This window comes from Micropterus dolomieu, linkage group LG07 (genome assembly GCF_021292245.1).
Source record: "Micropterus dolomieu isolate WLL.071019.BEF.003 ecotype Adirondacks linkage group LG07, ASM2129224v1, whole genome shotgun sequence".
NCBI classification, from domain to species: Eukaryota; Metazoa; Chordata; class Actinopteri; order Centrarchiformes; family Centrarchidae; genus Micropterus; species Micropterus dolomieu.
The window spans coordinates 15,551,328-15,568,125 of NC_060156.1; the positions used below are offsets into that span (position 1 = coordinate 15,551,328).

The 16,798-nt window shown below is 36.4% G+C and overlaps 1 protein-coding gene across 2 annotated transcripts; it reads right to left on the reverse strand.

The window, feature by feature from the left end:
- Window positions 1-3,178: 3,178 nt before the first annotated feature.
- On the reverse strand, window positions 3,179-16,599 carry LOC123973931 (CD48 antigen-like). Of its 2 annotated transcripts, none has more exons than XM_046054317.1 (9): window positions 15,904-16,599; window positions 10,638-10,928; window positions 8,900-9,154; window positions 8,486-8,584; window positions 8,109-8,159; window positions 7,330-7,506; window positions 6,328-6,462; window positions 5,568-5,618; window positions 3,179-4,339 (listed from the first exon to the last, which is right to left on the reverse strand). In XM_046054317.1, the coding sequence occupies exons 1-9, from the start codon at window positions 15,947-15,949 to the stop codon at window positions 4,302-4,304; spliced, it is 1,143 nt and encodes a 380-aa protein (XP_045910273.1). In that variant the 5' UTR covers window positions 15,950-16,599; the 3' UTR covers window positions 3,179-4,301. The 2 variants fall into 2 exon arrangements, with proteins under 2 accessions (XP_045910273.1, XP_045910272.1); XM_046054316.1 differs by having other exon boundaries at window positions 5,514-5,618.
- Between the last annotated feature and the right edge of the window lie 199 nt (window positions 16,600-16,798).

The following is a 16,798-nucleotide window of genomic DNA, read 5'->3' on the forward strand; positions in this document are numbered from 1 at the left end:
TAAATCATATTTCATGACAATTCATCCAATAGTTGTAAGAAATCAAAAAACATTGCTAAATGCCAATCTGCGGCTGGCACTAGAGGTCAAAGGTCATGGGATCACTAGTTATTAGGATTCTTGGGGAGCATGGATGTCTGTACAACATGTCAGGGCAATCCAATAGAAATATTTCTGTCTGGACCAAAGGGGTGCACCAAACAACCAAAACTGACACCCCTAAAAGCAACTTACATACAGTCAAACTAAATTATCTTTTCTAATGGTGACAAAAAGGTAGAACATTTATTTTACACCAATAATTGTTTGTCTCTGTTTCATGCTTAGTGCTGTGCCCATACGAAAATGCACACATTTGGCAAGGTTCTCTGTCCCTACCACAAAGATGAAGCCGTCTCCAAAGCAAATGCCCAACAGAAACCATAATAAAAACATGTAAATACTCCAAGATTTTTCCTGGCCATATAGAAGAAAATATTTACTTTTTGACATAACAATTGATGTTTCAGAGAGAAATTATTGCCAAGACGCTGTGTGACAGAGAAAGTGTGCAGACACAAAGATGTGACTGAACTCCAAAACTCCAGCCAGGAAATAGGGAGATGTCTGAGACTCTGTAATTACGTTTAAGCTGACCTGATATTAAGTCTGGAGGTCTAATAACCGGTGTTTATATTGTGGCTACCAAATATGAACATGACAACAGTGGTTTGTTTGATAGACCCTGTGTTGTTTGAATACAACCAAACAGTATATATCATCCTCAAATTAAGTTCCTTATTAGTGGAGTTATGACAACATGATAGCCGTATAAATCTCAACAATGACCTGATCAGGTTTTCCCCTCGCAGAGCAAAGCATCTGTCATGAACACCACAAAAGGATCTGAGGTGTATTTGTAGTTACTTGAATTATTTCTGACTACTGAGATCATTTTTGGGTCAGAGAGGACAGTCAAACAACTTTCAATCTTCTACCCTACACCTATTTTATCTGTCCCAATTGTAGCATTTATAGGTATATAAGTAGTATATTAATAAGTGTTTCCACTATGGTGTTGCTGCCATGGGTATAATAATATTTCTACCTTGGGCACACTTGAATTTTACATGATGGTGAAATGTTAGCAGAAAAAAAAGGAGCATAGAGGTTGAGTTGGACCAAAATATAAAGTCATAAACATGATCACCCAAGAGGGAAACCTTGTTTAATATAGTATAATAATAATAATGACAAACAATGCCCTACTATCACTTCTCGTAAAAGCAGGTCCAAAGACAAATCAGACCTGAATAGAGGTCTTTTATAGAGATAGGAAAGGAATATTATTTCATTATAATGTCTCAACCACACTTAACAATCTACCCACCTAATTATGGCGGGCGCCCAGGTTGCACTGTCACAGTAAAGTATGGCCTAGAAAGAGCCAAGAACTTTTATTGAGCTAATATTAATTGATTTGTCCTGACCTACCCAGACCTGGCCTCCCCGGGCTCAGCTTCCTCAGTGGAGCAGTGCCAAAGTCTGTCCTAACTCTGCATAAAAATAAATGAGAAGCTATGGGGCTAGTCTCTAAAGCCAGAGGATATTGTTCGATTTCGCGTCAGCCCTCCAGGAGGCAATTTAAAACAAGCCAGCATGCTAATCAACCTGGTATAAAAGGCAGTTCTGGAGGGTGGCCCATTCTTCTTTTTTTCTATCTCTCCTATTGAAACCAAGGCCAAAAAAGAACCTTAACAATCTGAGGAGAAAATTGTAATTGGGCCTGTATCTGAAAGAGCATTTTACTCCAGTGTAATGTGATGTGGAAAAGGAAACAAGTACTCTTACTTTAAAAGATTGGCCTGGCCAGTTAGGCTGGCATGCCATTGTCACATTTTTGTTTGTTTTTCAATCCAGGAAAAACTCAAACAAGCCCCTTTGGTGTAACAATCATCCCAGAAAAAATATGCTTACATAAAAACATGTTGGCATGGAAAAATCTTTACTCCACTGGAAGACAGAGCCAGGCTGTGACCTTCCTTGTTGCCATCAATGTCTCAGTGGAACCACATTGTGAGCCTCATCTGAGGAGGCAGAGCCCCGATCCCCACAAATAATTCAAAACTCTAATATCCCCATGGTATTTGTTGCGACCACAGAAATACGATATTGTTCATTCTCTGCTTGTGCTCTGAACCCACAGGTCAGGTGGTAGCAGATCACAGACTTCTCTGTGACTCGGAGGTTAAACTAATCACGCATGACTTTCTCACATGGCCCAACCAGTACCTCTAGAAATCTACAACAGCTTGTCATCCAGCAGTGGGTGAACCTGCCTTTTGTGCGTTTACACCACTGAGCATTTTAATATGTTTGACTGCTGGTTTACTGTGTGTTTTGCTTTTGCTCACTAAATGAATGAAAGTTTCTACAACAGTCATTGATATCTAAAATGCAATGTAACTTTCCATTTAAGTACAAACTATTTCTTTAAACTGCACCAACAACCTCTCTGAACTTCTCTGAATAGCTTTGACCCTGCACAGTCCCACACATTGCATTTATACAACTCATTATCATCACCCAAGAAATATCACAAATCTGTATATTTTAGACTTTAGATAAATGTTCTATCAACTCCTGTAAAGCCATATTTGACCATCATGTTATTCAATGGTGTCTTTGTAAAGTGTGCCTCTGTATAGGATGTCTTTCAACCATCTGTTAAGATCCTAAAAAAAACTACTAATTTATAGTGTCTAAAAATCTGTCTCTGACTAGAGGTATGACACTGCCCCCTACTGATATAAAAATGTTCTTACAGTTACTTACCTTTCACCTGTCAAGTATGTGTTATGGATTTGCTGTGCTTAGCTGTCAGTTCGCTAAGTATATCATGGCTCTGGAGCAACTAGGGGTAAAGTGTCTTGCTCAGGGACACATTGGTGTATGTGTCACAGTGGGGAATTGAGCACAGGTCTCTCACACCAAAGCATGTGTCTTATCCACCATCACCACCCAATTTATATATTTTTTAAATATTTTATAACAAAAAGACTGGAAATAAACAACTCACAAATCTCACACTGGCCTTTACTAATCAAACAATTCCCGCACACTATCATCAGCAAAAATTGTGGCAAAAGAACAGTAAACAAAATACAAATAAAATCTGTAGTGTCATGGATAGTAATTACAAATAATTAATGAATAATCAATAATGACAAATATACACTGAGCTCTGAACAATTTCACCACAGCAATGCATTCACAGAAACAAGCTGGTCTCAATAATAATAAATGAGTGAGTGATTAAAATTAAATGTAAATTAAAAATTACATTTTTAAAAGTGGGTGCAGGGGTTACTTTCATATGTGTGTACAGCATCATAACATAATTTTACACCTTTAATAAAGCATTTTGATTCTAAAATGGGCAAATGTCTGTTGTTTTTACTTCATCACAGTCACTAGATGTCCAAATAAGCTTACAATATTTCCATTACACCACCAAGTAGTCCTTATGAGTAAAGTCACAATATGAGATTAATAAGAATAGTGGTTATTTGTGTTAAACTGTAGTGTCGCCCTAACATGTAGACTCAAAAGATGTAGCATGAGATTTATAAGTGCTAATGTGCTATTAAATTGATAAAAAAAAATTTTGTCTCCCTTCAGCCTCATTCAGGCTCTCATCGTCTGGCTTTTCTTTTCTTGGGCACACTGTATCTCATTTTTATCTTCAGCAGTTTCACCCTCACTTTTATCTGGCTCTGTTGTGCTGCTGTCTGACTGCTGCTCAGACTCATCTGAGTCCTGCCTGGTCTTACCACCTTCATCTTGACTTGGGTCTATATGTGCAGTATCTGGAGACTCTTGAAAGGCATATAACAAACAAGGACAAATAACCCATGTTGTGCAGCGCATTGGAGGCAGCCAGAGATGATCTAACAGGCAGTTAACCAGCAGCAGTAAGTCAACCATGCATAAAATAATGGTGACATCAGCATTTTTTTTCCCATTATACACCACCAAACCAGTCTATGAAGAGAGACTCTCGACTAAGAGCTAGAGGTCAACAGGAACACGCATGTGCCGCTGCTGATCAACACATGCAGGTGTTGACAATCAACCTCATCACTCATTCTTTAATACAGTTTCTCCCTGTGACATGTTTGAATCTTGCTCATGTACTTATCCTTCTGAACTGTTCTGCAGTACTGTAGTTTCTCTGTTGACCTGATCTGAGTTGGTGTCTTCCTTGTGTTCACCAGTGGTGTCCTTTATGTCAAAGGGAAACATGACTGAGCAGGAGGTGACTATGGTTCCTCTTCATCATCTGTCTTTTTCTTTGACTCTGAAACAGACAGTAAAAAGAGTGAAAAATTAAAAGTAAAGTATAGAATTTTATTGTTCAGATGCTATCTTGGTTTAAAATCAATCGGGAGACATTTTCCAATTAGGCCACAGATTGCATTGACATAAATAAGCAATAAGGTGAAATCCTCCTACAGCACATGGCATGATTTTTATAAATTAAATTTGAACTGTTAAAAATAAGAAATGCTGTTGTCATTCTTAAAGGCTAATTATTGGTGGAGATCAATTATATTGTCTATGAGCAAGAGACTACTTGTACTTTTTCTATCTGTCAGGATTATTATAAAGAATAATCAGTAGATAAATTAAACTACTGCGGTACCTCTTGCTATGCGCTCCATGGTTCAACATATAAAATATTACATTAAGTTTACAATGCATGCCATTCCCTCACTTTTCCTAGTACAGTGAAAAGCATACAATGTATACTATATACCCCAAAGACTTCATTAATAATAAAAGATAATGTACCAAACTATTTTTTCTATTACTAATTCAGATTATTATTTATAACTTAGTTTAATAGTTTGTCCAAATTTATCCAAAACGAGATCCAAAGTTATTTGAATGAGATATATTTCCAAGCTTTCAAAAATATTTTATAAACTTAATACATCATAAAAGAAGTGTAAAACATAGAAATAAAAAGTATCATCAAAAAACATAAAATATTAAGAACAATGACAAATTCAAAAAATACCTTAAGACTGAGAGGCAGGAAGTCAGTAAATCAGTAAAACATGTAGGTTAATCCTAAATCTCAAAAGCTAATCTAATCAATCTTTCATACCATTAGTAACCTGAAGCTTAAAAGTTGGGTGACCAATAATATATGATATAAATAAAACATCCCAAAACAGAAAGCATACATTCAGCAGCCTTTACCGTTAGCTGGCAAAAGACATCTAGATTTTGTTCATTTCATTTACCTAAGGAAACTAAAGTAGCCTAATATACAACAGTCAGTATGTTAACACTAACACTACTATGGGTGGGTATAAGCTGGTAAAGGAGATATGATGTCACTGCCTAAAAAGTTTTTATTTGTCACTGCAGAGGTGCAGCCAAAGAAAGTTTTGCTACTATTGTAACACACACACACACACACACACACACACACACACACACACACACGCACAAAGACATGTTACCGGTCTTGTTAATCCCAGCAAATCCTACAGTAAAATGCGTCGCATCTGCATCACCTTTGTCATTGCTAGCCAGATCAATAGGATCCAGAGGCTTGTTATCTAAACCTGAAACAGAAAAAAAAAGAAATTCAAGACTACGAATAAGACCAAACCATTCAGAAGCAGTCTTAGTAATAGGGAGTCAAACAATCCAGTAAGGAGCAATGTATGATGTTAATAACAATAACGTGTATAAGTTATAATAAATAACATTTGTGTCAGTGTAATCTTTTTGTGGCCTCCCATCTTGTACATCTAAACCATGTGCTGTAAAATAGAAAAGGATAAGAATTAAACAAAGAATGGTTCCTGGTTCAGTCCATATTAGTTTTGGTTAATTATAATTTGTGACACACGCCATTCCCTGAAATGATCTCAATTTCATCACTCTATTCTGTACTGTATACCCCCAAAATGTATATATATACACACAAGTCACTATTATGTAAGTAAGTCCTAAAAGGCAAAGTGAGAAGATACAATAAAGAAATCTTAAATACCTTTGAATGTTTGATCATTATGATTAATATTTAAAATGATTTAAATACAAAGGTTGTATTTTCCACTCCCTGTCAGGACATTTAATCATGTGGCTGAGGCACAAGATAGATATTTTGTTTTGTAAATAATGACAAATTAGAGAGAAAGCCACCCAATGCATATGTTCTCTCACCAGTAAAGGTAATACTATGGTAATCAAGTTTTAAACCCAGGTTTTGCTGTTGTAGCACACACACTTAATACATTTCTTGGCATCAGTTTCTTTTGTATTTGCCTGAGTGTTGTGAATCTGGTTCAGAGAGAGTAGTTTCCAAAACTGGCTGTTCAGGCTCACTGAAGACCTCCAAATCCTCCTTGTCCACCACACCAGCTGGTTCAGGTTCATTTGCATCTGCATCACCTTTGTCATCTATGAAGCGAAAATGACAAACACTTGCTGATTCCAGCTTCTCAAATGTGATGACTTGCTTCTTTTCTCTTTTTATATTGTTAATTGAACACTTTTGGCTTTAAGACTTGGTCAAACAAAACAAGTTACAGTATTTCAATTTCATCACTCTATTCTGTTCTGTACATATATGGTGCACAGTGGAGAGCTTGTAGAACTGATGTGAGCACTTTTAGAATATGATGTGATAACTTGCAGAACAAAAATATGTACATGTAGGTTCAAATTTTCACTTGTATGAAATATTTACACACGAGATGAATTTGAAGTCACAGAAAGAAAAAAACACGAGAGCTTGTAGAAAAAATCTGAACTTTCATGTTGAAATGTGACGTCAAAGAAAAAATAATATGAGCAAATGCTGCATTAGCAGTTTGCAGCTGTCACTGGATTTATGTAAAAATCAGTCTACACTTTTGTAAAAAAAAGAAATTGTGACTTCAAATTTAGAACACGGGTGTGTGAATATATTTTCACCTCAAGTTTTCACATCATACTGTACAAGTGCTCACATCAAGTCTACAAGCTCTTGCATTTTGCACCATATTCACCTTCATATGTATACTCCCAATACACTCACAGAAATACATATTCTATACAATCAATATCATAAATACTTTTGCCTTTAGTCATTTGGATGTGGCTCTTTTGTAAATAACAAATTAGAGGGAAAATGACACAATGCATAATGTTCTTTCCCCATTATTGGAAATACAGTTCTTTTCCTATCAAATTGCTTTAAACCCAGGTTTTGCTACTATTGTAACACACACACACACGTTTAACTACTTTCTTAAATCATAAAGCACAATATTCAGCAGCCTTTACCGTTGTCAGTCTTCCGGTCTGAATTGACATCTTCTTTGTGATCTCTATCCAGGCCATTAGGCCTCAAATTCCTATTGCTTTGGTGCAAAAGGCCAAGTGGCTGCATAGAGGGAAGTGTGGGTGCTCTTTCAAGAAGACGCCTATTTTCATCACCCTGAGCTGTCTTCTCATCTGACCCTAAAACAGATTGAAATACAAAATAGAACACCAGTACGAAAGAAAGAGATCTTAGACGATATCACCTTAAAGTAAAACAGTCCATTAAAGAGCGACCACATGATGCACCAGTATCCATCATTATGTATCATCAATATAAAATATTTAAATAAATCTAACAGTGGGTGCTTGTTCAGTGAGTGGATTATGACTTTTGGAAGTGTTTCTTAACACAGTAAGATAGGCCAAAAGGTTTCTCCAAAAATCTGACTGATCTAGATGCAACTCATTACACGTTTCAAAACATTCTCTCTTACTTTTTTAAAATTAAAATGATTGTGTAGCTTCGGAGGTACGCGCTTATGTGCTAGTGCTTATCTGCAACACTCCCTGTACACAATGAAGAAACTACACCAGTGAAAATTAAACTGTTACACCCTTTATTTATTTTATTCATTTTTTGCTACAAGAAACAAAGTCACTATGCTCATCTGGTAGCGATTTACTTTAATGACTACCTGGTCATCGTCTAACCTTCCATTTTCTGTAAATTACAAAAAAACGAGAGAAAATAGGAGAACAATACTCCTGAGATAGACCACTGAAAACATACAGTATCATACCTTTTGTTGATGGGTTTTCTGAATCACCTTTCTTTCTTTTTGCAAAACATGCTGGAACCGAGAGTGAGAGGACAGAAAAGAAGAAACAGTATGTTTTTGTTTCATACATTGTGAAGATCCCCACGACCCTGTACGCAGGATAAGCGGTTGATGATGGATGGATAGATGGACATTGTGAAGATTAGAGTCACTAATAACAGCTGCTGGTGTGCAATGCACATGTGTGTACTGCACATACATGGCTTATGTATTATTACATTTAGTTTAACTGTTAAACATAGCTTTACGAATACATGGAAATGAATATAGTGAATATGAATACAGTGAATATATACTGTATAGATCATCAGGTTATGGTGAAACTTTTTGAACTGTACCTTTATGGCGTAGTTTGCAATACACTACGGCTACAACATGTGGAATAATTACAACGATGGTGAGTACGCTGGCAATCAGTGCTGCAGATGAACTTTTGTCTGCACAGAAACACAAAATTCAAACTTGTAGCAACTTCTTATTACATTATATTACTAAGGAGATGGCGCATATATCATTTGTGTGTTTCATTTTTATTAAAATTTTCTGTCACCACTGGTAAAAAAAAGATCAAAGTTCAGCATTATTGTCAGTGCAGCAGTGCATGCATTATTTCTTAATGAAACCCATGACTTATGGTGGGTAAATTATACAAATGTCCTGTGTAAATCAGTTTCTGAAAGTACTTGAAATGACAACTTCCACAACATAAACAATAAACATACAGTAAAGCTGATGCCTAAGTAAAGTCTTACCTGGGTAACAATCCTTTGCAGTGTATGTAGCTGTTTCATTGCTCAGAGGGTTGCTCACCCTACACGTGTATATTTCATCATCATGTTTATCTCCCAGAGATATTGTGAAATTTGGCCCAGGCTGCACATGTCCATGTGAATCCCACTCATACTTCATTAAGGACTGAGGCTGTATGAACTCGGCAGAGCACACTAGCGTTGCAGAGCTGCTGCCATCTTCCATCTCACAGGATATTCTGGGTGTGGCAACTCGGTCTATATGAAAACACAGATGAAAATTAATCCATGAATACAAACCTAAATGAGAAAATAAATGATTCCCTTATGTCACATGGATGAACCATTACACATCAATGCTTTAAATGGCATAAAGTCCAGAAAGAACAAGTTATTGCAAAAGTTATAATTATAAAGACTGAATAAAGAATGCTTTGTGGGGCTTCCATATGACAAGATGCAAATCTCACCAAATGGAGGTCAATTGGAATATTTAATACCAATTACAGTACTTTGTTGTGTTAAGTGTGGGTGAGACAACATTTCAGGTGAGAAGAAGATTCTGATCAGAAAGCGACAGTTCCAGCATGCAGCCTGAAGAGGTCTAAGATGTTTCTGATACTGCTACTCTGTTTACAGTACATGATGATGTATTGTGTTTTATAAAACACTACAAATACTACCAATTTCCTTTATTGTCTTGTTTCAAAAGACTCAATAAAGGCTTGACTCCCATGATGAAATTAACAACTTGAAACACAGACAATGCTAAAGGCTTAGTGGCTATAAATATATTCCCCACTACCACACCACAGGTTTTATTGTTTTAGTGTGTCACATGGTTTGACACTGATTAACATAAATGTATGCCCCACCTTAAAGGTTAATATTTGATAGAGGCACCTTTTGTAGCAGAACAGGCTTGACTCTGTGTGTCTGTATCAGCCTTCCACATTTGACCACTGCAATTTCCCCTCACTGTTTGTTGCTTAATGCTACATATTCTAGCTAGATTGCTCCTCTGACAAGTCGCTGTTCTCTGCAGCAGGTTTTCCTCAAGATTTCTGTCTGTTGCATTATATTTCCCCGGAACCATCCTCTATATGTTTCATAGTCCCTATTGTCCTCTGGAAAAGCCTCCACACCCTCGGGTTGTATGTTTTATAGCCACTCTACTATAATATTATATTGCAACTGGTAAAAGAACTGAGCAACAGTTGTTGTATGCATAGTGTCTCACATTAAATGCATTGAACTCTGACAATTAAGACGTTTTCTGAATCAGGTTAAGTGTATCAGTTTCATCCATTGTATTGCAAAGTTGTAAAACAATAAAACAAGGGCAAACCACTATTTTGGGGCATTGGGAATCTATCAAGGAATAGGATCTCCTTTTTCTTTACTGCAGGTAGTGTATTTTCTTGCGTATGTTGGTTTTTATCCGTGTTTCTCCGGCTCCGGAGACTCTGGCAAGATGAGAGGAGGCATACTTTTCTATCGATGATGCTTGGTGCGTCAGAGTGGACACTGTTTCCCAAATGTCAGACTTTTATGTTCTGTTAAGTTCTGCGTGTGTGGCTACACAATTTCTTTCTGTTATACACCATATCTTTATACCTTCATGAATTCAAAGATATGGAATTGCTATAGCAACACATCAACTTCCAGCTGCAGAATGCCAATGTTCATCAATTAACTGTATATAACCACGTTGTTAAAAAAGTTAGTAAAAAAAACTTACCAATGACCTCCAATAGAAAACGTGAACGTTTCAACTCTTGGTTCATGTATACTTCCAATTCATAGTATCCAGTGTCTTCATATCTGAGTTTAGCGATATTGAGCTCTGCAGAGATCCAGTCAAGAGTGATCCTTTTTTCATATGGGTGGTACACCTGTTCGTCATGGCCATTAAACTCTACTACTTTGTTGCCTTTATATTTCCACAGAATTTCCTTAGGTTGTCCAGTGATGGCTGGTTTCAAGTTCACCTCCTGCCCCTTGAGTGCATATATTGGAGACTGTCCAGCAACTAGACACAGAAACATAGACACAACTCAAGAACTCAGGAATACACATCTGATAAAACTGCCAATTTATCAGGTACACAATCTAATATAATCCAATAAAATCTAAAAGTTATAAGGTTTAGTCTTGCCAACACTGCACCAGGCTGTGATCGGGGGTAAATCAGCGGTTGATCGGCGATCGCCAGTCCTTATGTGTGAACTACTCAAGGATGCATCAAAATGGCTCCCCGACACATTTCTGACACATCGCTGATGTCTGCCAGATATCTAGCATGCCAAATATCTGGCGGACTCGACATCCACATCCAGTTAATGAGAGCAGGCAGCTACTTTTTCACCGCAAAACACTTTTTACTCCCCTCCAGCTCTCTGTAGGACAGACAATCCCTGCTACCTGAGTGTGCTAATCCATTCTTTTACACAGATTTTCTGTCTTTATAATTTGTATCTTTATAATAACAAACAACAGATGTTTCGTGTGTGTAGATTCTCGTCATTTTCCATTTCCGTTTCACATTTCACGTGGTTTTTCTTGACAAAACGTGTTTTGGAGACCAGCCTGGGGTGACAGAGTTGCTGTCAGCTGGTGTAGTGTGTGACCACCTATCACCTATCAGTCAGGTAGTGTGAATGCCACAACGACTTCAAGACTCCTGTCACAAGACGGCAAGTTGTGTAGTGTGAACGGCACGGCCATCGGCCGACGCTGATAATCGTGTAGTTTGCACAAGCCTTAAGTTTCATTTCTGTCGTCAGATTGAAGCAGAGAAGAAGAGTTTGGTTTGGCGGAGGCGCTTTTTATTTGCCTCTGCTGGCGTACCGTAGGAGCTACACAGACATCCAGGAAATGTACAGATTCGTCTCGTCGAGACGAACAAAAAGAGCGTTTTAGAAGTTCTGTTCTCAAGCTGTGGCCTGTAAAGCATGGGAGCATGCATTGGTCACAGGAATATTGACTGTTTTTATCAATATTTCAATGCTTTGGAAGCTTTATGTTATTGGGAATGTGGTTGTATGGAGAGAAATAATATCTTGAAGATTATCCCAATAAAAGTGAACATTTAAACAGTAAATATGGCCAAAACATGGACATTCGCCTGGTATGTTTTTGAAAGATTGTGTAATAACTGTTGTATATTAGCTTCTTTTCATCAGATTTACAGTTACAGTTGTATTCCAGGTGCATTATAATCTACCTTATGATGGTTTTGATGGTTTATTGCTTTAAAATATAGCAATTTTTCTGTATTTGATCTCCATGTAGTCTGTTATGGTAAAATAAATATGTTAATGTACAATGGATTTATGTTCCTTAGCTTCTGACCTTTCAAAGGAGACCAGAATTATGCATCTAGGGCTAGTGGTTGAGGAGCTATTACTGATTAATTTTGGGTATGTTATTTTAGGTGTTTTTCTGGAAATAGGTGCTAGGGTTCATGTGTAAACACCTTTTAATATACTGTATGTGTGCTTATTTGTTCTTGACCAAGGAAATAATTTGTGGTTTGACAAAATATTTTTGACTCATGGTCTACTTAACAACCTTTAATGAGGTTTCAATTATATTTAATCAATTCAATGTAATTTTTTCATGCAACATTGCCAAATATTCCCTTGATTCTCAGAATTATTGTTTCTCTTTGTTATGTGACAGTAAACTTAAGTATGTAGAATGTAGTATAATTGAAGTTGTGTATGTGGTTTAGTATAAGCTGAAAACTTAAGTTAAGGTAAGTCAATTTGGATACAAAGTTGTAACACATTTAAAAAAACACAAGTATTAGGCTTTAATTAGTTGTATTTCTTGGTCTTCCTTCCCAGGTCAAAAAGAAGTGCGCTTAAATGCATTGAAAATGTACTAGAAATTCAGTAATGAGTAATGTTGAAATGTTTTAACTTAAAAAAGAGAAAGCTGTGTGGGTCGCTGGTGTGTGTGTCGCATTGAACATTACGTCGCAGCCGTTGTGTGTGGCGTTGCTATGATGACAAGCTACGTACTATCTCTGGATACTGTCTGCAACGGAAAACGGAGCAGGGCCGAGTAGAGTCGAGTCTATCGATTTGCGCTATGGTAGCATTTTTGGGCAAGGCAGCATAGAACTGCACATGTGCAACTCCTAACAAAGATTTTGTACAAGTAAGATGCATCACTCTATAGCTCAAGAGCGGAACGTACAATACGTGGGGTGAAAAGAGAAGCTGCAACAATGTGCAGTATGAGAAAAATATGGTGTTTTTTCAAAATTAAACCATGTAAACCTGTTCTGGTACAACCCCTAATTAAGGTTTTGAACCTGAAAATGAGCATAATACCACCTCGTTAATAGCTTCATAATCGAGACAGCAAATTTCGTCTGCCTTAAACAGTGTTGGGAGTAACACGTTACAAAAGTAACGCAATTAACGTTACAGTAATGTATTGATTTTTGCTGTAAGGCAGTTTTTAATGTTACTAAAATTTTGGTAATGTAAAATCTCAGTAACCCTGTTGCTGGAATTTGATGCATGAGATTTTAACAAGGCAGGCCTGTGAATGTGTGTGTATGAGCCTTCAATTCTGCTTTTGCACTGTTAAAATGACCAGTGAGGTCTTTATCAGAGTAATAAATGCTAATATGCTGCTGTCTGTGTGCTAAAGAATAGGTTCACATTTTTATAGTCTACCCTACTTACATGTCCATGTTTACAGTAAATTATTGGTCACTATAATCATTATTCCTGCCCATATAGTCTGTAAAGACATCACCACAGTTGTCATTTTGGTTTAAATTCATTCTAAAGGTACACTGTTTTTTAGAGATTTTTCTTCACTGCAACCATGGAGGGGGTAACGTTAACCATTACAGTGACCAATAACTCTGTTATAACAGCAATGTTAAAGTGTACAAGGGTATGTGAGAATTGTTTTATTATATAATTATAATGTTTTTGTGTCCTGAAATGGCAGACTACACAATATAATAAAATGTGATGTTGTATGAAATACTGGTCAACTTTATGTCCATTTGTATGGTCATAGATCCTGTAACTTCAACTTTTAAAACTTGAACCTACCCTTTGCCAACTTTAAACAACTTAATGCTAAACCCAGAGTTGGAATTTCCTGCCTTAGCTCAAGAAAATTAAATAAAGAATAATAATAAAGATTAGCTATAAGAACAGAATTACAGTGTTTATAATGATACGCAAATGAAGAACTAAACTAGGTGGAAGTACTGGCCTAACTGAATATTTAAACTCATTTGCAACTGCATTTCTTTTCTTTTAGAGCTTCCTGGGATTGTTGCCTCACTCAGAGGGCTTAGAGGCCAGGAAAATCTCAAAGGACCAGCTGGACCCTCACAACAATGTGCTCATAGGTATGTCTGGCTCCTGCACACCATTACTGTTTTTGCGCTCACTACATGTCAATGGGGTCAGACTAAATAAACAAATATTCTTGAGATAAAATAATTATATTAAAAATATTCTTATACATTAAGTAATTGGCCACTTTTGTACTTCACAAATTGACTGCTGTGTTTATGTGAAATGACATGTAGACAGCACAGTTGTTAAGCAAGTCTGTATGTTTGTGTTATTTGTTGTACCTGTTTTATAACCTTTTATCATATACAGCTCCTTGGCTGAATGTACAGTAGTGTTTATGTAATGTTTTTGATCACGTTGTAATGGAAGAACTGAGCATTAACTGGGAGGGGTCCCTTGTGGAAAACCATTTCACCTGAACCTAAACAGTTAGCATCATCAGAACAGTTAGACATGAAGTTCATATTGTGTTTCAGCAACTTTAAACAAAATAAAAAATCACACAATGGTAGTTAGTTAATTAGAGGTAATATTGCTTTGATATAAACAAAATATTTCTTTTTCCCTTCCACAGATGCTGTGTGTTAAAGCAGTTTCCAGAAGTGGCACATATGGTGTCAAGTGGCACAGTTTGCCATGAGGTCATCTGAGGCGTGCCCAGTGTCCAAACCTTAATGATGGGATGTGTATAGTGTACTTTTCAGTAATACTGGTCATATGTCATCATTTTACTGATTTTATTTTATTTGATTATTTATTTTGCTCAAGATGTGTTACATGCTGCTGCACCTTTTAATGTACAGGAATTTATTTTTGTAATGTACACGTTTTACAAGTTTTTAGTTGTCTGTATGTGTGTGTGTTGTAAAATACTTTTTTTTAAACTGATTTTTATTAAAAAGAGCATTTGCAAGATATTTTTAATGCATTAATAATGCATTATTCTCATACTGAATGGTTTCATAAAGAAGCTTCCCAAGATATTAATAGTGGCTCTTGGAGTATACTAGTAATAAATTACTAATACACTGAAATGCTAATAAAAATGTTCAGAGAACACATTTAAAATATATTTAAAGTGTTCTTCAAGTATAGCACAAAAGGGTATTTTAAGTTCATTTTAAAGAAGTATATTTAAATTACAGTAAAGATACTTAAAATAGGTCCATTTTAACACAACTAAGTATATTAAAATACATATATTGCAATTGTCTTAAAGTTGAATAAGTATTTCTAAAATGACACTTAACATACTTTAAGTTGTTCTAAAACAACACACTTAATATACACTTAGTATAGTACAATTAAAATATGATAAGTGCATCCAAATAAAGTGCTACTTAAGTATATTTCTTTTTCACCTGGGTTAGTATTCAGAAGTAATGCTGTATTCCTATAATAGCCTCAGTTAGGCTATAAATGAAGAAGTATTATTCAAAAAGTATTTGAAGGAGTTCAGAAACATTAAGTCAGTACTAACTAATATATACCACTGGCATAATTTTTATTTTATTTGTATCTGCTGTGAGAAAATATGGACTTAGGAACTCAACTTTGGATAAATCATTAACATCTCGGTCAGGCCTGCAAGAAGGTCTGAAGTGTAGTTTTCATGCCCACACAACAAGTTCAACAAATCAGCATAAACATAAAAAAAGAAAAACTCACCTCGGCAGGAGGTCAAGATGAAAAAGGACATGAAATAACGAGCCATTTCAGAAAATCAGAACAATACGCTGCGCTGCCTTAGCATTTTCTTTCACTTTCTCATCGAAGGTGTCTTGCACTTGTGGCCCTAAACCGGTCTATCTCGTCCTTTCCAGTTGGAGTAAGTCGAAAAGATCATGTTGATACTCCTTCTAGCCTTTCGACAGGCGAGAGTGGGCCTACCAGCAAAGGTTAATATTAAACAGGCGTGTCAGGTTGACGCCTCCTCAAGCGTGAGTGCTTTCAGTCTCTCCACATAGCCTGTCTCTTTCGTAGAGTAAAACTTTCAGTCTGCACTGACAGGTTTGATTAAGGTGTGGCATAGTTTTGTAGGCACCGTTTATTTTAATAATAGTATATTTACCAACTTTAGTATTGAGGCGACATCACACTTCTCCATATCAGCTTTTGAAATGACGATTTTATAACTTTCATTACTGTAACCTTGATGCCAGTCTGTTGTCTCAAAATTTACCGGAAGCTCGACTGAAAAGTCAGTTACCTGGTATCATCCCGGATTCTTTTCTTGTTACGGTTGTGTCTAAAGCTGGAATGTAAGGTATCAAGAATCGAAAAATACCCGTCAGTACACTAGTAGATGTATAAAACCAGTGGTCTACTTACAGTGATTTGTTTGACTCAAAGGTTGTTACAGTGTGCGGAAATAATTTCTGTTTTAGATTAAACATAATATATGATATTGTGTTACATACATATTATTATTACTAGTATTTGTTTGAATAAAACACATATTTATGTTCACCACTTGATGGCAGTGTTCACAGGAAAATAGACAAACTGTCACAAAGACATGGTGTGTGTGTGTGTGTGTGTGTGTGTGTGTGTGTGTGTGCGT